Genomic DNA, 22,448 nt, shown 5'->3' on the forward strand with positions numbered 1-22,448 from the left:
GTCATCAATTTTGGTAACTGCACTCTTCAAATTTAATTCAACCTGGTCAAAAACTTTGTCCTCTTTGAGTTGAAATGTGTCTGTTTAGGATGGAACTTTCAAACACCATACAAAATTAAGGACATATTATTAATATTTGTAGACTCAGATATGTGCTTGATATAAGTTTCCCACTTAAAGAGTTTGTATTTAGGATTTAATGCTACCTAATGATAAGATTGCAGGTTGGGTTTAAACAGGAAACTTCTGTTGGGCAGCCATATCCTCAAGGCTAGCGGTAAGATCTGTAATGGCTGCAGCACTCGTCAAAAACAGTAAAAGCTCATGGATCCAGAGTTGGGTTTTCCCCTACAAATTAAGCACACTGGCCCCTTCAACTAGTTCTGCATCAGATGTTCCCTGTGTGATGAAATCTTTAATGTCCGAGAGTCGGCAGAGCTGCAGCCACAGAATCATCTAGTCCTCAGGCCAACACAGAACTACTATGCAGCACCCAGTAGTTATGGAACCACGGTGAGGGGTTACTGGGGACACAAAGGGCCATGTTTCTTATTTCATGCTTTTGAGTCCCTGCTTTTCACTGCTTCACAGTGAGCATTAAGCTCCAGTGTGTGGTTTGTCGTCAAATGGGCACTTTGATTATGTAAATGATTGCAGGGGAATAAGTTTTCGGGCACTATGGAGACAAAGCTGAAAAAAACTAAACCATGTGTACACGTGCTGTTGTTCAGACAGAAACTAAGGCAAAAGTAAAATTGTTTGATCTGCAAACAATTTCCCCCTGCATTTTTTTAATTAACTGATGAGAGAACTAGTAAACTAACTGTTTCAGATCCAACTTATTTCATCATATTTGAAATAAATTTGTCATTAATAAAAAAAGGGCACAAACAAAACCCCTAATGCACTTTGAAAAACATCTTAAATCTTGAAACATGATGCAGACAGTTTGCAGAAAGAAAGAATTTGTTCATGCAAAGAGCTGCACATGAACTCTGCTAACTGCTCTAGAGGAAATCTCAGTGTTATGGCATCAGCCCTTTTATTGAATCATTGAAACACAGACATTGAATGGATGCATTGTGCGTCAATCCATTAGTGATTTCACAGCTATAATTTGTGTTGACATGTTTAAACACCACTGTCGAACTCGCACTCATTTTTTTATTCTGACAAATGCACATCTGGATGTTTGCTTATGAAAACCAGATTAATTAAAAGGTAAAATAAAAATTCTTACTGTAATGTGCATTCCACAGTGTTCGTCTGGATAATGAGCATCATGATTTGTGTCATGATTTGGCTCAATTAATTCTGTTCTTTCTATGGTAATAGAAAAAAAGGTAATAAGGAACTTACCAAAATCATTATCCATGCTCACCCAGTGAAGCACATCAGGAAAAGGGTTGCAAATGTTGGAGGAAAAAAAAAAATATATATATATACATATATATATATACATATATATATATATATATATATATATATATATATATATATATAGATAGTAGAGATACCTGCAGATCAGTTTAATGCCGTAGTGACTTAATTGCCAAATAACAGAGAGGAAACACGATCAGTGTTTGTGTAAGAGGTTTGTGGGGAAATTGGTTTATAGGTTTTTATAAAAGGAAAGACATTTTGTTGACAAGCCTGAGGTGGCAACTCTGGCATAAGGCCTGCCAAGAAGCACATAAACACCCCATTTAATTTTATGGCAGTTGTTTTGATGGGGCACTACTCTGGAAAAATAAAAACCCAGATTCACTTGTGAAGTCCCCTATTTGACCAAACTATGGATAACTGACTTCAGCTCACTCTGAGCTGTGAGCCTTCAGCAGCACAATACTTCAGTCTGCCATCAGTTCCACTTGACTTCCTATTAAATTACTACCCTCATACCGCTATTTTGTCCCATGACTTAACTGTTGGTTAAAAGACTTGCTTGGCAGCCGGAGCAGCGTGCTGCTCGCTGACCAAGCTGAATGTCTTACCAGAGAAGCATGAAAAATTGGACAATAAATGTGTCAAATTAAAAATGAATTTGGTTGTTCATCTGCAAAAAGGAGCAGTGTTAGGACAGTAAGACAGAATGTGATGTGTGCAAGGGCAATTGAAAAACATGAAGAGGGTGCCGAGACACCGTCCAATGTACTGACGCTCACTGAAAAGACGTTTGAATACTTTCCAAACTGTCTCTTACGTGATCCTTCTCCTATTTCTACATAAATAAATATGGAGTACCCACTGGAAAGTGTTTCCTTTCTCAGAGCCGTTCCAAACTCATATTTTGTTTTGGTGTACACTGTAGCCTCGTAAGGCTGAGGCAAAACAAACTATTTATCAAGCCTTACCAGTTGTGGAAGGAATTATGTTTATCCAGCACCAAAGAAAAGCCACAGTCTAGAGAGAACATTTTCTCTAACCACAACATACACATTTACAGCAGGATTAGGTCTGATTCAAGTGGAATACACTTCTTTGGCAAAATCAGTAATGCTGAAATATCTACTGAGGATTATTGGGAAATACCAACACAGCTATTCACTCTGACCCAAGACAAAAGAGGACATAAAAGATGTTCAATACTTGCAAACCCAAATTTAAATTTAAGTTGTGATGTTGTGTAAAATGTCAATTTTGGCAACACACTCCAAAAAGATGGGACAGAAGCATATTTACCAGTGCTTAATCACTGATTCTTCTAACAACACTCTGTAAGCCCCTAGAGACTGAAGACACAAACTGTTGAAATAAGGAAAGACGAATTCTTTCCCACTCTTGCTTGATGAATATCTTAGGTTGCTTTATAGTGCGTGCTTTCTCTGATGTGTTGTGGTGTTTTCTGTTTCATAATGTCTCATACGTTTTCAGTAAGAGACAGGTTTTGAAGGCATGCAGGCCCGTCTATTACCCACACTCTTTTACTGTGAATCCATTACGATACAACTCAGGCAGCATACGGCTTGACATTGTCTCACTGAAATGAGCGGGACAACCCTGAAAGAGACATCTAGAGGAGGCATATGTTGCTTAAAAAACATGCATGTACTGCTCAATATTAATGGTACCTTCACAGATGTACAGACATTAATATGTCAAATTATAGTTATTTACTTGCATTCCTGGGTTAGGGTTAAAAAATAGTTTTAGTAAAAAATTAGTTTTGGTGGTTGAATGTTATGCTTGATTAATTTCTGACTTCTCAGAGAAGCCCAGTGAGCCGGCTCAAATTTGGGTATAAAAAGGTGAATTTAGTTTGAAATTCCTCATTCCTGTTCAAAATGGTAAAAGGTGGAGAGTTCACTGAAGATGAAAGAGTCGAGAGTAGTGCTTAACAGATTTATTAGACCACCTGTCATTTTTGTCTCAGAGACCATCCAGCATAATAAAGTGCTTTAATGCAGATCTTACTTTGGTTAGGGTTAGGGTGGTCTAATAAATTTGTTAAGCACTATATATATAATAACAATTATCCACTTTAGATCAGTCCATTTAAGATGAGCTAGGGTACAGAGAAGTGGATGGTGCTTCTGGATGATATATGGTTTTAACTTTGTATGACAGAGTCTTTTTTTTTGGCAGTAGATACAGTGACACACTTTGTTAACTGACAATGATTATCTGAAGTATTTCCATTAGAATAACAATGAAAGAATAATGTCAGTTTTAATGCGTGAGGGGTTGAAGATCACAGATAGTCAGTGTTGTTTTCTGGCCTTGCCGCTTTCATGCAGATTTCTCCAAGTTCTCTGGATCTATTGATGATGATACAAACTGCAGATGGTGAAATCTCCAAATTCCTTGCAATTGTATTTTGAGGAACATTGTCACAAACTGTTGGACTAGATGCCCATGCAGTCTATCACAAAGTGGAGAGCCTTATGTCACCGTTTATTATGAACAACTGAGCCTTTCAAGAATGCTCCTATCATATCCAGTCACATGTTACCGATTAACCGATTTACCTGTGGAAAGTTTGAGATGTTTTCTTCTTTTTGTGCCCCTGTACTAACTTTTTTGGGAAAAATGTGCAGGAATAAAATTCAGAGTGTGTGTATATTTCCAAAACAACAATAAAGTGCACCAGTTTGCACAGTAATTACCTTGTCCTTGTGCTGTATTCAACTGAAATAGGTAGTAATGGCTTTGCAAATTGCTGTATTGTTTTTGACATTCTACACAACATCCTAGCTTTTTAGGAAATTGGGTTTCTATACAAGCAAGGTTGACATGTATTTGTTAGAACTACTTCGCTTTACTTTCGACGCAGTTTCTGTTGTGTTTGTGACTGAAGGCGTGTCTCTCTTACCTTACAAACAGTTTCAGTGTCCCAGGGCAGGATGGTCTGCAGGTCAATGAGCTCACAGGACACTCCCAGTTTCTCTTGAGCCATGTTGGCCACCTCCCTCATCACATGGACCTAGATGGAGAAAGAAAAATGGAAAAAAAAAAGCATTTTTATCAAGTTCAGTGTGCAGATGGCTCGAAAATAATACCTGATTAATTATCCGTCTTTTTCTGTTATGTATGATGATTTTTATTCCAACAGGGTTACATCTAGCTCTTCAGTGATCAACAAAAACACATGAATTGTTGTATCGCTTGCAGATGTTGTTAATTTGCAGTGATTGTCAGAACACAAACAGTCTAGCTAAGGCCAAAAAGTTGATCATGTGTGTGAACTCTCGGTAATATCCAAAAATGAAACAAGAATATGATTTTTCAACATTTATCAGGAAAAAGGGTCATGTAGAATGGTTGCTGAATTACTCTTGATGGCAAAGTATTTTGCACTGTTTTAAAAATTACACAGGGACACATATTCTGCATCTTACAACATAAAATGCATTGTATAACTCTGAAATTTTCAACATATACCAAACATGTTTATTTGGTACTTTGGTGTTTGACAAAACGGAAGCCATTTCTTCCTTCTCCTTAAATTTAACAACGACAATAAGTTCACAACATATCGATTATATACTGAATGCACCTCAAAGTAAAAAGAAAAAACCTCATTGTATGGAGCGGTGTTTATGCTGGAGTCTTTTTCTCCAGAGATATACTGGTACACAAGGTAAAATATATTCAATCATTTTAAAATGATCAAACTTTCAAAGCATTTTACTCCGGGATACAACCTCCCACAGATAAGTGATCAATAAACAGAGGAAAAAAAAACAGCCATCCAAAGCCTAACATGCTGTCCAAGTTATTTCCTTTAATTAATCACTTGTGTACTTGAGTATTTTAGGTCACTGAGTCCATGTTTATTGGCAAGTATTACTGGCTACTTTTACATTTGAATCATCATAACAAGAAATCAGTTGGAGGTTTGAATTTTACCCAGCATCTATGACAGCTAAATGCTGTCAATAAAAAAGACAAAGTGGTTTCCTCTGAGGGAGGCAGAAGTAAAGATATTATTGAGTCATGGGGTAAACTTCTTCTGAATGGATGATCAGGAAGTGAAGACTGGGTAATTCCTTATTCCTTACGCTCATGTGCACTTATCTCTGTAAACAAATACCATCAAATCTGATGTACAAGACATTTTAAATATCTATTTTTTCTTAATGATGCTGGCTACATGCTATAAACTGGTGCAACCAATATACCAGTGCAAAATACTGAGGGATGCACCATCAACCATCAGAGACCAGCAAGACCCATGGGCTTTAGCTCCATACCTCACTACTGTTATCCTGGGTCAAGAGTTCAACTAACACACAGGTATCTAGCATGATTGAAAACTACATACAGGGAAAACAGATGTTACTAAAAGAGCTATCCACCTCATTCCTGTGGGCTCTACTGTTTATGATCATGGGTGAAACTTCTGATGATACAGCTGTCACAGACAAAATGTATATTTCCCAGTTGCTGACCATAAAGGTTAATCATTAATGGTGGTTTGTTTTAGAGAGATACACCCTCAAATTTAGCAGAAACAGTTTACCTTATTAAATAAAAAATCCAGCTAAATGTTACTTAAGCTGTAACTATAACTTATATTTTCTGAAACGCCTAAGTCCTGGTACCAGTTACTCAGCTCGTGGCTGTACTAATAACTCCACAAAATTAAATGTGTGGATTTAGCGGCGGTGTTGTAATACATGCTGCTGCTGTCTGTATCTTTTTGTGTTCGTGATTTCTCATGAATTTCAGATAAATCAACCACAAGAGATGAGATCTTGCATCATGGGTTTTTATGAAAGTACATATTAAAGACAGACAATTTCGTGGTGTTACGCCCAGCCTAGGGGATGCTAGACGTAACATAAAGGTGACTCACAGTCATAACAGTGGAATTAAAAAAACAAACAAAAAAAAAACCAACAAAAAAACCCATCAGAATATCCACCAACTAAAAAGAGAAATGGTAAGGCTCTGACTGGGCTCTACATTTGCTTTCAAGTATACTGTGTTGCAAGGTTAGAGAAGTTTTGAATGTTACATTAGTTTTTAGCTTTATTTCATTTTCACTTTTTGCTTTTAATTGTAGTTTAGTTTTTAATGCTGTTTTGCTAGTTTAGTTTAGTTATTATTTTGCAAAAATGCAGAGTTTTAGTTTAGATATTACTCAAGTTAATGTCAGTTTTAGTTTTTCAGAAATATGGCATCCTTGTAAGGGTGAGCACCAAATGGACTAGAAAAACAATCTTACAATTTCAAAAACACATTCACAAAAGCTGTACTTCACTCCTCATTTTAGTTTTGCAAGTTTGATGTTTGAATACCACTCAAGACCTTACATTACTACTGTTCCAAGTCTTTTTCAATCAAAGGTCATCAAACGCCAGTCTGCTCCTGTCAAAGGATTTTTTTATTTTATTTCTATTAGTTCTCTGAGCACACAATGGAAGTTAGTTGTCATTTTTTGTAAAGTTCGTCTTTATTTTGGTTTCAGCTAACTTAAAAATGTTCACATTTTAGCTTTAGTTAGTCTTAGTTATAATAACCATGGTCCTACATCCTTTAACAAAACACGAGTGTCTCTCTAACACTGCAAAAACTGATTTGGAGCTAATAAAGTCAACTAAAAATACTTTTGGAAATTATCTGAGGCCATTTCATCATATTGCAGAAGAGTTAAAGCAGAGGAATAATCACAATATCCCATCTGAGGAGTAAAATATGTCGTTCTAACTTTTTTGGTTTTTGATTTAATGAATTGCTCTAATCATTAAGATTAGCCTCTAGTTACTGTTGTTCAGTCAGGAACACGCTTGTCTTACACTTTACTACACAATGGATTGACAGTTTTACTCGGCAGAGGAGGTTCTACTGAGAGGTTGCTCTCTGGGTTAGTCCAGCAGCATGCTTTTAGTTTCCAGGAAGGGCATAGCTAGAAACCCCACATATAGATGGATAGTAGGGCTGGGTATTGTTAAGAACCTCACGATTCAATTCGATTTCGATTCTTTAGGTAGCGATTCGATTCGATATCGATATCGATTCAATTAGATATTGTTTTAAATGCTTCAATGTCGATTCAGTAAGAAGTAGAAATAAACAAATAACCTGTTGACAATTTTTTAGAAATTATTTTCATGCCCATGTGAACATATTTGGTAAGTCACCTCACATTTTTGTGCAATAAAACATCTGAAAATAAAAATTTGCACAATAATAATTTATTTGTGCATATGGAGTACAAAAGTAAAAAAAAAAACATGACAGTTCTGTAAAAACACTGAAAAAGTAAAGTGCATGTAAACTTAAATAATATTTCTGTCCTCTTGGAAATTGTGATAAACCTCACATAACATGGTTATGGTTAGTTGTTGTTTGGTTGAGTGCAGCCTCTGTCCATACAACGCGAATCACACACACAGCGACCCCCACTGGCCAGGAGGTGAATCGATTCAGAGGATTTGATGAATCGATATTGAAATCGGGAGGGAAATATTGCGATGCATTGATTAATCAATATTTTTACCCACCCCTAATGGATAGATTTATGAAAATGTGTACTGAATACAATTAGTTCAAAAGTAATTAATCCATAGTGTCATGAATCTGAATACGAGGGTGCAACAAGATTTATGCTATAAAGGAGGAGGCTAGGGTGGAGGAGGTTAAGCTTTTTCCAGCAGCAGCAGTGTGGTGCATCAACACTGATGGAAGCAGGGATTAGTGAGAAGTATATCACATTTAAATAAGGGCTGCAGTAATCAATTCTTATTGTAATCAAGTACTTTATCAATTCTTCTGTCGATTAATTGAGTACTCTTATAGGAAATATTGCATATTTTTAACCAAAATCGCTTGCTTTTTTCAAGAGAAATAGTACCAGACAAATGAGAAAATAAGGCTGGTTTCTTGAATGGATTACTTGTGTGTTTAAAATGGGTATTAAAAGGTAATCAAAACAAAATATTTAAAATAGTTCTGATGGCATTATACATTTATTAAAATTAATGGGAAAGGAAGTTTACCAGTAAAATTAGATTATACCATAATTGGGGTTCAGGGATCCTCTCCCAGGAAATCCTGGCTGCTAATACTTTATTTCTTATATTGTAGTTTTTTTTTTTTTTCATTTTGTCATTAAGGTAAAGAGACACTTAACATCAATTAACTCAACATCCTCTCCTTCAAGCATTAGTGTAATATTTCACATTAATCTTCATCATTCACACAATGGTCTAATGTCTGAAAACTGGACTTTCACATGACAAGAATTTGATCTATTTTTCAAAGGGTGTTCACTTTTAATTTTTGCAACCACATTTTTGTTTGATCCACTGTGACTTTATAACACTATATCAGGACCTGGTAACAGGTTTTCAGGTACAAAGCTGCATCCATGATCTGTTGAATCCTGACTGTATGATGATGAACTCTGACCTATTTGCTCTGTCTGTCTCCGTCACTGTTTGTGGCAATAAGGTTTCTATTTGACTCGCATCTAATCATCAAAATGTGGTCTTTTTAAAAATGCTTTGGGGTGCCAAAGGATTTTGAAAAAAATACACTGTAACAAAGATGTGCAGGTGCTGAATTTTAAATCAATCATAATCGAATGTGTGACGTGCACACATGGGAGAGAGAGAGAGAGAGAGAGAGAGAACGCACCATTAGTCTACAGACACAAACTGACCACCGTTTCGCATGAGCAAGTTGTGTAGGCTGCGCATAAACTTGGAGCTCTGAGACTTTCATCCAATAAAGTCTCTTCACTCTCCACAGAAAGTGTTGTTTTTCTTTATTCAAACCTTTCTTTACGATAAAGCATTGCCACAACGTTGGCATAGAGCTGGATCTGCCATTCCACAGCCAGTGGATGCATAAGAAACGCAGCAGGACGAGTGCCTGTCAACATGAATACATCATCTTCTTTCTCTTCCCTCATGATTTTTCAAACAGTGCAGCACATCAACTTTACTGCATGTTATGTATTAATAATAATGATAACAAGTACATTGTGCCACAGAAATAACTGTCCGTGCAAAACACAGCATGTTTTCCAGGCTTACACCACGGGCATATGTGGATACATGGCTGATTTAAGCGAAGCCTTGAGGCAGATAATTGCCTCAAGGATTTTTTTTTTTTAATTTTAATCGAGTCACTCGAATTATTCGAGGATTCGCTTCAGTCCCAATCCAAATACACCATTGTGTTGAGAGAAAGAGCAGTGATTGGCTGTGGGAGCTGGGAGGCGATAATTGGGATCAGCTGGCAGTCAGCTTATCACAGCTGGGAATATGACTACCGCGCCCTGCATGAATTAACGCTGAGCATTTAAAAATGGTGGCTTTACAGAAGTCATTGGAAGTCACACCCTGAATTTACATTTAAAAAATCATGAGGTCTAGTAATAAGACTAAGCCACAAGCTGTGGACTTGGCTAAATAAAATTAAAAACCTCGGAATGTCAGAAGACAGTTTCTCCTTACTCAGCTCTGGGAACCCCCCAAAACAAACTGTGCTTTATATACCTGTGCATCTTATTATCCAGATTTGTTGGCAAGGTCGAAGATACTTGGAGCTAGTGACGGTGATTACAGCACCAATATTTAACAATCACATCTAAAGGTTTTTTTGTTTGTTTTTGTTGTAAAATAGCCTGTGCAAAGTGCTAAAGAAGTGTACAGATGGAGTGAAAATCACATTGATCATTTTAGCTGAATAGTGAAACATGATGGAGGTAATCTAAGTACTATAGGTGTAAGAAATATACATGTTTCTGTGCAAAATATCTACACATTTTAGCTTTTCAAAAAAATAAAAACAAATGTTTCTTTAATAAAATAAGAAAAATAATAACCTCCTTTAGACTCAACTTTTGAAATATATTATCTACTTGTCAACAAGCATAATAAAGTTAATGTCTTACTGTTTTGTGGATCAAACAAAAACACCTAGCACCTTTTTTTTTTTTACCTTACTCTAAAGGTTGTTTGAAGATGTCAGAGTAAAACTCAATATATTGCCCAGCTCTAATACACATCATTTGTGTTAAAACCTAAAACCTATTGCTTAACATCAGAGAACAACTTTGTATTTAATCTGCATTATATCAAATACAAAGCAGGTTCTAGACATTATCTCTAAACTCCATCAAAAATCAGAATTTGTTTGATCATAAACATTGGCCCTTATATCTGGTTTCAGTCTATTAAACTGGAAGAGCAAAACATAAGACTTTGCCTGAAGTTGTTTTCAGATGGTACTTTATGTTTTTAAGATTTCATCTGTGCAGACCTGGGAAATAATGAGGAAGGACATTAAGCTGCATTTTGAAAAAGAGAGCTACACATTTCCAGATTCTCTGTCCACCCTTCAACAATAATACTGGTCTTAATAGAGAATTTTTTCTATCAGTACCCTTGGACCCCCTCCCATGCTGCAGGTACATTATGACCTGGATAAGCCTGTTAAAGTGGCTGTGCACAATCAGAGCTGGGGATGACTCCTGCTGAGTTACAGGCACCCTGATACCAAGCAGCAGAAAATAAAATCTCTCCAATGAAAAGAAAGGCAACAATGGGAAGAGAGCAGCAGACGTTAAGCGTCAACACGTGGAGAGTCAAGAACAGCCTAGATGTTGTGGAGATGTCTGAGCAGACAGAGCCACAGACTGCCGGCTGTGCGACCCTGCTGGGACAAAGGGGGCTTGTGTCAGATTTAAAGTTAATCCACTGCTTGCGTCTGTGGCTTTAAACGTCATTTAGTGGAGAGGACACTGGGCTGCTTTTTTCCTGTGGCCATGGAAAATGATCCAAACATAGATGAGGACTTAAAACTGCACCAGTCGCCCACTGAGAGTCTGTCAATGATTCACAGGATCGCCTACCTGTGTCCCCCAGGCAACCAGTGTGACATCACTTCCTTCCTGTAGGATCTCGGCCTGTGAGAGTGGGATGGTGAAGGCCTCCACAGGCACCTGCTCCACTGAGGACACAAAAAAAGATAAACAGGTTAAAACCCTCAGTGCCGAGCATGCAAAAGTTTTGTGCTGTGAAAAAGTAATTAGCCCCTTCCTGATTTATTTATTTATTTATTTATTTTGCATATTCGTCACATTTTAATGTTTCAGATCATCAAACAGATTTTAATATTAGACAAAGATAACCAGAGTAAATACAAAATGCAGTTTTTAAATGATAATATTATTTATTAATTTACCTGGCCTTTAGTGAAAAAGTAATTGCCCCCCAACCCCCTTTATTAAATCATTAATTAACCGTGATTAACCAGATATTTTGGAAATCTGAGTTCAATTTAAACAAGTAAACTAGTCACACACCAAGGTCTGATTACTGCAAGATCTGTTTAATCAAGAAATCACTTCAACAGAACCTGTATGACATAAAAAGAAACAGTCATTGACATCTGTCAGTCTAGAAAGGATTACAAAACTATTTCTAAGGCTTTTGGTCTGCAGCGAACCACTGTGAGAGCCATTTTCCACAAATGGAGAAAACATAGAACAGTGGTGAACCTTTTCAGGAGTGGCTGGCCTACCAAAACTTCTCAAAGAGCTCATCAATGACTCATTCAGGGGTCACATTAAAGCCCAGACAAACATCTGAAGACCTGTAGGCCTCACTTGACTCTATTATGGTCAGTGTTCATCAGTTCAAACGTAGCCTCGTCTAACTAATGCGGAGCCCTTCATAAAATATTTCTACCATGGTGATACTTTTAAAAGGTGGGATAACACTGAGGATGATGAGGGGCTGATGATTTTATATACCATTTATTGCTAATTGTGTATTTTCTGTGATCAATTACCCTGCTGTTGTCCATGAACTGTAATTTTTTCCATCATCTAACACAGTTAAAATTATTTTGTGTTATTCATGATTTCACCACTTAATGTCAGTGTTAAGATATTATGCTGGGGTTAGGTATAGGTAGGCTTTGGAAATCACCTATGCAAAAAGATTTGTCATATTTTGCAAAGACTTCCTGTGCTGTGAGAACTACCAAAGATCTTGATATACCTAAAACAGCCAGCAGGTAAAATCTACCTATTATTACAGTGCATTGATTTTCATGAAGAGAACTGATCAAGAGCAATTATTCAACCACAGACAATGACAAGCTCACTAACCACAGAAAGGGAACTACGTTTATCACTGGCGGATGAAGATCCATCTCATCCAAAATTGTTTGAGGACGGAAAACTCAGTTTTGAATCTTTCCCATTACCACATTCTTCTTTACTCAAAGCATTATGTGTTTTTATTAATATTTCACAATAATGTGTCCAACAAAACAACATTTTGGAAAAGGCCAATGAATGACAGTTTGGATGTTAAACTCTACTCGGTATTATTAACTCTATATCTCTCTGGTGAAACCAAATGACTGCTGCAAAATTTGGTAATAATGTGTGACTGTGGTTTGACTGGACAATATAACAATGTGCGATCACAATATAATAAATAAATGGCATCACGAGTTCACTTGCTTGGCCATTAGGGCTGAAAATAATGGCTATATTGAAGGGAATGTTCATTTCTTTGTTATTCTTGTTTTGAATAAGAAACACATATACACACGAAGAAAATCAGGATTTTTGTAAAGAGAAAAAAATCCCCAAAAGAAACTTTAATGTAGGTATAATATGTAGAGCATAAAATTTCTGCTGCAAAAAAATTATCAAACTGGTATTTTGACACATTTCAGGATAAAGAAATATTGCACTATGTGCGATTTGAAAATTGCTGCAGTTCACATTGTGATTTAATCTAATTTGCAATTAATTGCGCAGCCCTATTGGTTATCAAGGAAAAATCCAGAGAATAATAAATGTTTAGGATTATGTATTTCTCAACTCAAGACACACAAATATTGAATGGTGTAAAAATACAACACCTTATATTTTTGAGTACTGCTTTTAAAAGAACTTCATATTACTTTTTTTTTTATTTCCTTTTTTAAAAAAAATAAAATAAAAGGTACTACTACAAAGTGCAACAGTGGTAAACTCGAACGTCTTTCTGCAGGCTTCTTTCTAAACCTTTCAAGTCGTACTTAATACAACAATAACTTCAACAATTTATGCAAGTGTGTAATTGCACAGCCTGACATTGTAATTGCAATTAGATTAATCATGCAGCACTAAACCAAACAATGACATTACCTAAGACACAGCTTAACTAGTTTCAACCTACAAGTCAGTATGGACTTTTTGCCATAACTTAAGACATGACTTAGACATAGCTGGTGCAACAGGCTGCAGAGATCTAAATGAAAGACTAGATGACAAACCGCTGAAATGACTGATTATCAAAGAGCATAAACTCTAACTCTAAACATTTTATCTGGACCATTTTTCTTTCCAGAATCTCATCTTTCAAGGACAGAGTGTGCTTTTATCAGCACAACCTAATGTATGACCTAATGATATCCTCTGCCAGCTACAAGTCCAGAGCCCTGATTAAACTTGACAACACATTGGTGGGATGGGATATGAATCAGGAAGGGGCCACATAAACAGGACATCCGTCCAAAAAGAAGAGCCTAGCAGCCAGCATTCCTTTGAACCAAAGTCCAAGACAAAGTGCATGGAAGTATATGGTTTGAATAATAGTTAATAATGCCTTGGAAATCTGGAGAGCAGACATGGAGACCATTACAACGCAAAAGCTTATCACAAACTAAAACTGCCATCACTTTAAAACATGCTGCTTGCTTATTAGTAATATTTATACTGCCAGGACAAAACAATCATTGACCGTCTTATTTCTTTGAATCATGCTCACCATCATGGCTTTGGCTGCAAAACACACACATCACAGGAGCTTTGCGTGTAAGGGGAATTCAAGGGTAGCCAAACTGCTAAATGCATTCCCACATGGCAAAGAATGATGTCAAAATTACAATTACACACTAATTATACTCTGGGGAGACGCTGGGTTTGAGACCTTTATGGAAACGTTGAACGACTTCCATAATCCTTTGAAGCCATTAAGGGAAGAAAAATTACTCATCTCCACGACTCACTTTGTTAAAACAACACCAAGGGTGAATCATATGTAACTTACAGACCAGACAGAAAATAGGGCGCTTGAGTGGAATAATAGCATTTTACAGAATGTTCAAATTGAATTATGAAAACTAGGTTATGGTTTAATAAGTGAAATCTCAGGCCCCACGAAACAGTCCAGTGAGACAAATGTGTGGTTTGTATCAAAAGAGAGGCCGCGGCAATTAAAACCATGACTTCATCATCCAGGCAGAGATCATTAGATGCATGTGGACCTGGAACAGAGGCAGCTGGCTCTGACTCTGGTTGTTCTCAAACAGAGGTACCAGTACCCCATGTAGTATTCTGAAGGATTGCAGGGGGGATTAATTAATTAATGTTAATTAATTTTAATGATGTTCTTCTGTTTCAAATACATGGGCCAGACGTGGCCATCGAACAGGCCGGGTGGATCTGGCACCGTGTAGTTCCTAGAGCACCTCCTCTTTTTGCATTCTTCATATGGGATGGAAATAAAGTAACGTTGGTTCAGCACGTCGATCATAGGTTCGTAGGTGTAAAGCAGAAAGCCTTCCACAATAAGGATGTGAGTCTCCTCCTCCTTAGTGAATTTCTAGGTTATTTTCATTGATATATTGACATATTTATACCCATTCTTGAAGCACTAAAATTTCCCAGCCAACTTGAACGCATCATCACACAACCAAGTTAGCTTATTAAGTATGCATTTTAGCACCTATCCTGCCGATTTCAACATGGAATCCAGCACTAGATTACTTTTTTAACCAATGGGACCTACTACAAAGTTTGGGAGAGCTTTTCACAGTCCATCTTGGCAGATAAAGAGGTTAGAGCCATGTGAAATCTGACGATAACTTTACCTAGGCTATATGACGCAGCTGCAGAGTACCTCTCTCACTCCTCTGAGGCTGACAGTTGAAGGTAAAATTTATTTGATTCACAGAGCCAGAGCACCATTGTTATAATTAAAAACTATCTTAAAGAATAGGAAATTTATAACCGGCTGGTGAGACTTTGTTGTTCCTCCTCATTACAGCGACGTTCTTGTTTGAGCCTTTTCAAACACTTTGACTGATCTGCTGGACGACGTGCTGTCAGCGACACAGCTACTGAATAATGTCAGAGCTAATGTTGTTGTCTTTGTCCACTGTTGTATTTTACTGGGAAACAAAGTGTTCCTAAACAGGACATTTTTATCCGGGAATATTCCAGCTGTTGCTGTCGTTTGCTGTGGTTGCCAGGACAGTGTGACAATGAGTTGTTCTCTGGTTTTGCTTCTGTGTATGAGCTTGGCTCCACATGTATTCATTTGGTAGATGTCTGTACCGTACCGAGAGGACCATACCGAATTGGTACAGTACAGATACACGTACCTTTACACCCCTACTAAATGATGATCAGCCTTAGCTAAACTTTATTTGCAGATGTGAGACAAGCCTTTGTGATCTTTTTGGTTAGCAGCGGTTTAGGCCTTGGAACTCTTCCATGGATGCCATTATCATCTAGTCTCTTTCTTACTGCTGAATCATGAACACTGACCTTAGTTGAGTGTGGCCTGCAGGTTTTTAGATGTCGTCCTGGGTTAATTTGTGACCTCTTGGATGAGTCGTTGGTGCACTCTTGGGAGACATTTTAGTAGACTGACCACTCCTGGGAAGGTTCACCACTGTTCCAACTTTTCCCCGTTTGTGGATAATGGCTCCCATCATGTTTCACTGGAGTCCCAAAGCATTAGAATTGCCTTTGTAACCCTTTCCAGAATGATACGTCTATGAATGTTTATCTCATCTCTTCTTGAATTTGTTTTTTATCACAACATGATGTGTTGCAGGTTCTATTTGAGGGATTTCTTGATTCAACATGTCTAGCAGTAATCAGGCCTTGGTGTGCTTAGTAAAACTGAACTGTTTTCCAAAAATGTGGTTAATCACAATAATTTCATGGTTTGAAAAGGGGAAAGCGGTACTTTTCCACATTGGGCAAGGGAGGTTTGGATGTTTGTTTTTTTTTACTTAAAATACTTATTTAAAAACAACATTTTTTTACTTATTCGTGTTTTCTTTGTCTAAATTTAAAATATGTTAGATGATCTAAAGATTTAAGTGTGACAAATAAACAAAAAAATGTATAATCAGGAAGGGGGCCAATACTCTTTCACAGCACTCTATGTATTCTAATTTCTTTGCATTCTACTTTTGAGGGTTCATTTTTTGTTAAGTCTTAAAGTCATTTAGCGTCAGATTTAATCATCAATATATGATTATATGATTTTTAAATATTTCCATTTTTTCCTAACACTTTTAAATGATATGCTTACAAAGTACAGAGCTCAAAATAAGATAATCACTGAACACAAATCAACTTATAACCTTGTTGGAGCCGAGCAACACAAGCATAAAAAAGTCTTAAAGGATTTCTCAGATCAGCCTTTGGAACAGAGATGTAAATGTGCAAATTGCCTGGGTATAGTTAAACAATGCCTCACTCCGAGGATATAAGAGGAAATGCAGAGCTGGATGTCCATGGAGTGAAAGTTACTGTAGTGAGTTTGAAGACACCAACGCTGGTGTGTTATACTTCACAAACAAGGAATGGATAGTTGTAATGAGACAGATACCACCACATCTTCATGATGTGCATTTATTTTTCTCTTTGTATGTTCTAATTAAATCATAACTAAGAAATTACTAATGGCTGGTAGGCTCATAATGCATATATTATCCATATGAAACTTAATGGATGACAAGTCATGACAAGAGCACAAGGCTAACTCATTTAAACAGAACAGAAACACTAAACAGAAGAAATTATTAGAACTTTTTTGTCCTTAGAGGTTAACTCTGTAGCAAAAGCAGTTTTTGGTTGTTTTTCTAAGCGGTTTTAAGGTTAGAGAAGTAAAACATTCTCAAGATAATGTACCAATAAAGGTTTTCTTTTTGTTACCCTCAGAAAACCTTAAGAAACACTGAAGGAGAGGTGAGAGAGGGAGTAACTCCCTTTATGCCAATGAGTGGTTTTAATATCAGACGGCACCGCAACATGAGAAATGCATTGGACAACGATCACAAACAGAGTGCTATAATGGAAACGTTCTTAGCAGTCGGCTATAATATTTCACAATCTCATCTGGCTCTTATCAAAGCAGGAAACCAACATAACTTGTGAAAATCAGAGGCATCTCTTTGAGGTGGTAATACCAATCTCTTTATGGTCTGTTTTTCATTTCTTTAATGAGCCTCAACATCAAAGTCATACTTTTGACTCGATTTTAATCATACATATATATTTACTATGCAGCTAAGGCAGAATGGTACAGCAACAGCTGCCAACGTATGTTGCCTAGTTTATTGCGACAAGGCTTGACACGTCTTGGCATAGCAGTCAGCAAAAAGACATGCTGACCTCAAGTTTAATCAAGCTTCTCTGCACACTGATATTGCCTCTACACAGAGAGGAAAGAGAGGGAGAGGACGAAGCTCAGCACTGTCAACACTTCACAGCCCATTTAGAAGGTCTGCTTCACACTTGGGGTCCTGCTGATCTCATATTGTTTGCAGAGAAGAACACTGTTTGTTTGTCTTGCACGATTTCTCTAAAAGGGAGAACATTTGCTTCCAATAAAGGAACTGAGCGAAGACAACAAGAGTCAGTGAAGCACAATGCTGGAGGAAGCTGAACATCACAGGGTGACTAATGAACTAACGAGTGATCAGTTACATGTGGATGCAGATTTATGAACAGTCCAGCTCACCTGCTGCTCTGTACAGGATCTTGGGTTCAAAGAATATGCAGGGGTTCTTATCTTCGATGCAGGAGAGGAGCAGCCCTTTTGCCTGTACCGGACCACGTGGAACCACAACCTGAGGAACACATGGCATGCTTTATTAGACCCAGTCATGATTAGTTAACAAGCAACAAATGTTCTAAGTGTAAAAAAAAAAGAGCTGCTCCATGTGAAATAGTCAGTACGTTTACATGCAGAGTTCAGTCAAGCTGGGGTCATAGCTTGATTAGGCAATTTAAGTGAACTACTGTCTGCTGAACTACCTGTATACAAGCACAGAGGAACAAATCAATTTATTGATAGAGACGTGTCAACATTCACAGTAGGAGGCATAATGCTTTTTAAACTCTTTAGCTAGTTATTGCTGGACCCTCTTTGTTATGAAGAAGCAAACTGGTTGTATGATGACCAGGAAAAAATGAACAAACCTTAAAACTTTGTGATTATTTGGCCCAGTTCAGTAACAGTGTTAATTCAATTGACTAAAACTATGACTAAAATGCTTCGTCAACAGCTTCTTTTCCATGACAAAGACTAGAATAAGACTAGCCATAAAGAGATCTTTGCTGACTAAAACTGACCGAAAGTAAGTTTAGTTTTCGTCAAGATGACCAATACTAGATTAAAATGTAATTTAGTTTTCGTTGGACACTCAAAATCTGTGATGTTTCTCCACTGTGGGTAAATCTGTCAAAATACAATGCATCTGTAAGTCTTCTGCCTCTCAGCTGTAGAAAGCAGGGACCCCAGGTTTGGCAGGGTGCACAGAACATACGAACATGACTTAGTACCAAATTTAGGCAAGAGAATAAATGTTTGGACTAAAACTTGAGATTAAAATGTGAGGACTTTTTATGGACTAAAAAAGAATAAAATGTTTTTGCGTTTTTGTCGAGTAAAACCAGAATAAAACTGTAAAGGGCAGAAATGACTAATGAGACTAAAAATGAAAGTCCCATTTGATCTAAACACTAAGACTAAAATTAAAAATAGCTGTCAAGATTAACACTGCTCAGCAGTAGAGCTCCACAGTGCCTGCCCACTTTTTCAGCGATTCAGGAAGTAAATTTGCCATTCAAATCCCCTATGGACATTTTGCAAAATTCTTTTTTGACACTTTTAATGCATGAACCAAGCTAGCCAACCGCCTTAACACTCGTGACTATAAAACTTTTGATTTGGCTGTGTAAATTAAGAGCTGTAACAGTATTTTTAATTTCGGGGTATCCCAGTGAAAGACGTGAAGTACCGTTTGTGGACATGTGACTGTATCAAACGATTGGTCTTTAGGGTAAAAAGTGTAGTTATTTAGTACAGCAGAGTGAAGGGAAGAGGAAACTACAGTCCCCTTGGCCCTTGTGTACCAATCATCCTTTGCACTCCGCTGCCAGACTGAGGTGACACACTTGATGGGGAGTATGAGAAGCATAAGGAGCCACTTGGCAAATCATCACCCCAAAAAGATTTGAGAAGATGCGAAGAGCAGAATCCGGCCAAGCCAAAAGATTTAAGGAAGACTTAAGGAAGCGTTCACAATCCCATTTTCTCAGAACAGTGTGAGGGTTCAACAGATCACAAGGTCTATCATTGTATATGACATCAAAGACCAGCAGCAGTTTTCAGTGATGGACAATGAATGTTTAAGAAGGTTATTAAACACACTGGAGTTACATTACAAGTAAAAATTTTAAGCCTAAGCTTAATACCTGCAGCACATTTTTGTAGACATTTTAATATAAAAAGTGGGACTATTGTTGAAGTACCAACATAACTTTTTTCAAAGTTCTCTTTGTTGTTTTGGAGGTTTTTTGTTACCATACCATGTTGGACTTGTTACCAAGGTATTATTGTACTGTGAGATTTTGATAGTGTTAGATTCCTACTAAATAGTATACCACTGTGTTGCTTAAAAGCATGTTTTTTTGACAAAACAAGGGAAAAGGACTGTTAAAGAGGCATCACTATCCTGCTGGATTGTGGCTAATTTGCAGCAGCTTCACTGCTCACAGCATGTAGGGACACCCAGCCACGGTAAGGCCCCGTCCACATGGAGACGAATTCAGGAGTATATGCAAAATTTTTTGTCATATTGATATTTAATCCACACAGAAATGGCGTTTTGGGAGGCCATAGACCCTACTTTTTTAAACCAGGTCTCAGAGTGAACAAATCTTTATACGCCTACCATTTAATCTACCATAGATTAAATTGCAATATGGCCTGCTGCAATTTTCAAATAGCAAAAGGTGCAATATTTCTTTCACCTGAAATTTGTGACAAAATACGAGTGTCAAACTTTTTTTTGCAGCAGAGATGTTATGCATTACATATCGTGCAATCGTTTTAGTGGAATATTTTTAGTATAGTGTAAGAAAATAATCATAGGCTATACATTTTTTTGTTTTTTTCTTGTTAAATATGAGAATTATATAAATAATTATTCCCTTTAATATAACGGTTCATATCCAATGTGCAAAATGAGTCCAAATTAGGGGTGCACCGATTGCAATTTTCTGGCCGATCACCGATCTGTAAAAAGCCTGACCTGCCGATTCCAATTTTGGCCGATACCTATTTTTTTTAAAACTGACAGCATACACCTTCAATGTTCCAGTCTTATTTTATTGAATAACATTGAGCAATACCTGTGAAACAATACAAACTTGTTGTTTTAACTGCACATGAGGTAGTTATCTCAAATATAAATGAAAAGTTTAAAGCATTGCTGTCCAAACTACTAAATTATATCAGTTCCTTTAGTCTTTCATTTTCACATTTTAGTAGGTAGAGGCATATGACACCAATCTTATTTACAAGGACGGGCCAATCGCCGATCTCCTAAAATTAAGGAAATCAGCGCCGATACCGATTTTGGCCGATGGATTGGTGCACCCCTAGTCAAAATCATCTCAATTTGATTTTTTCACATTTTTTCAGCCCTAGTTTAATCTAATATTGTGTTGGTTATAGTTTAGAATTAATTATTGTTTATTTTCGTTGGAAAATACACACGATGAGCAACTTCAGATATAATTGCATATTAAATCGCAATATTGGGTAAAAAATTTGCAATAAGATTATTTTCCCAAATCATTCAGCCCTAGTGAGCAAGTGAGTTACATGATAAGGTCTAGGGATGCACAAAATTGGATTGTTGCTAATATACAGAAAGAAATTTAGACATTCACTTTAGCCGACATTAATATGGATACCGATATTTATATATGTTGTTAAGACCTAAAAGTTCTGTTTTTAAGACGTGCTTGAAAGTTTAAGGATGAACAAAGACGCTGACTCAGCAACTATAAGGGGTGAGGATTAACAAAGAAAGACTTGAGCTGATGTACATAAAGGTCTGTTAGTCCTGTTTAAACCCCATAAACTTGTGTGCATATTGCACATAACCTCTACATACTGTAAGGTGGATATTTACAACCAATAAAGGTCAATATTTACAGATTATGTATCCACTGTAAATATGTGCAGAAATGTTCAAAATATCATTAATTATCAATACTGATTATTAACTTTTTAAGCTAATATCTTCTGATACTAATAAGCTGATAACATGGTGCATCCCTAATCAGGTTGTTACCGGGAACAAATTGTCAATGCATGCATATATTAAAGAGCGATCTATTTCAATGCCCAAAATAGATTGCTAATGCAAATTTTAAATAACCTTTAAGTCTGACTTTGACAAATTTGTTTAGTATGTTTCCGTGCATTCTGAAAATCTTGTTTTAACTTCACTAAGACATAATGACTTACTTTTCTAACTGCAGGTAAACATACCGAATAAGAGGTCAAACCGACCAAAATGCCTGAAGCAAGATCCCAGTCCACCTTTGCTGTTTTCTGAGACTACAGTACAAGACTATTTCATCTACAGACCTGAATGCAAGAAATGATACCTTTATTTTTTTTTATTAAACTTCAAATAGCATTTCAATTTGCTAAGATATTTAATCTCTTAATAGGTAAGAACTGGGGTATCATGGCAACAATGGGCCAGACCTGAATTCAACCAGTCTGTGTGTCTGGACAGACCCTCAGAGGGAGCTAACAGTGAAAGCTGATAGTTTACACAAACATTAACATTTATCAGCCTGACCTTTGCTGTAAGACAACATGTTTATTGCTGTCAGCGACAGTGGATGATCTGAAGCTGTAGCCACACAGCACAGTCAT

At 37.0% G+C, this 22,448-nt stretch overlaps 1 protein-coding gene across 1 annotated transcript in view; it reads right to left on the minus strand.

Annotated features, from left to right (window-relative positions):
* Positions 1-22,448, minus strand: part of bckdhb (branched chain keto acid dehydrogenase E1 subunit beta) — a 98,182-nt gene that overhangs the window by 52,072 nt on the left and 23,662 nt on the right. The window contains exons 6-8 of the mRNA XM_041792578.1: positions 18,225-18,333; positions 11,309-11,406; positions 4,313-4,423 (exon numbers count right to left, since the gene is read on the minus strand). Coding sequence (XP_041648512.1) covers positions 4,313-4,423; positions 11,309-11,406; positions 18,225-18,333 — 318 coding nt within the window. The remainder of the gene's footprint in view (positions 1-4,312; positions 4,424-11,308; positions 11,407-18,224; positions 18,334-22,448) is intronic.

Source organism: Cheilinus undulatus, linkage group 8 (assembly GCF_018320785.1).
Source record: "Cheilinus undulatus linkage group 8, ASM1832078v1, whole genome shotgun sequence".
In the NCBI taxonomy this organism is placed as follows: domain Eukaryota; kingdom Metazoa; phylum Chordata; class Actinopteri; order Labriformes; family Labridae; genus Cheilinus; species Cheilinus undulatus.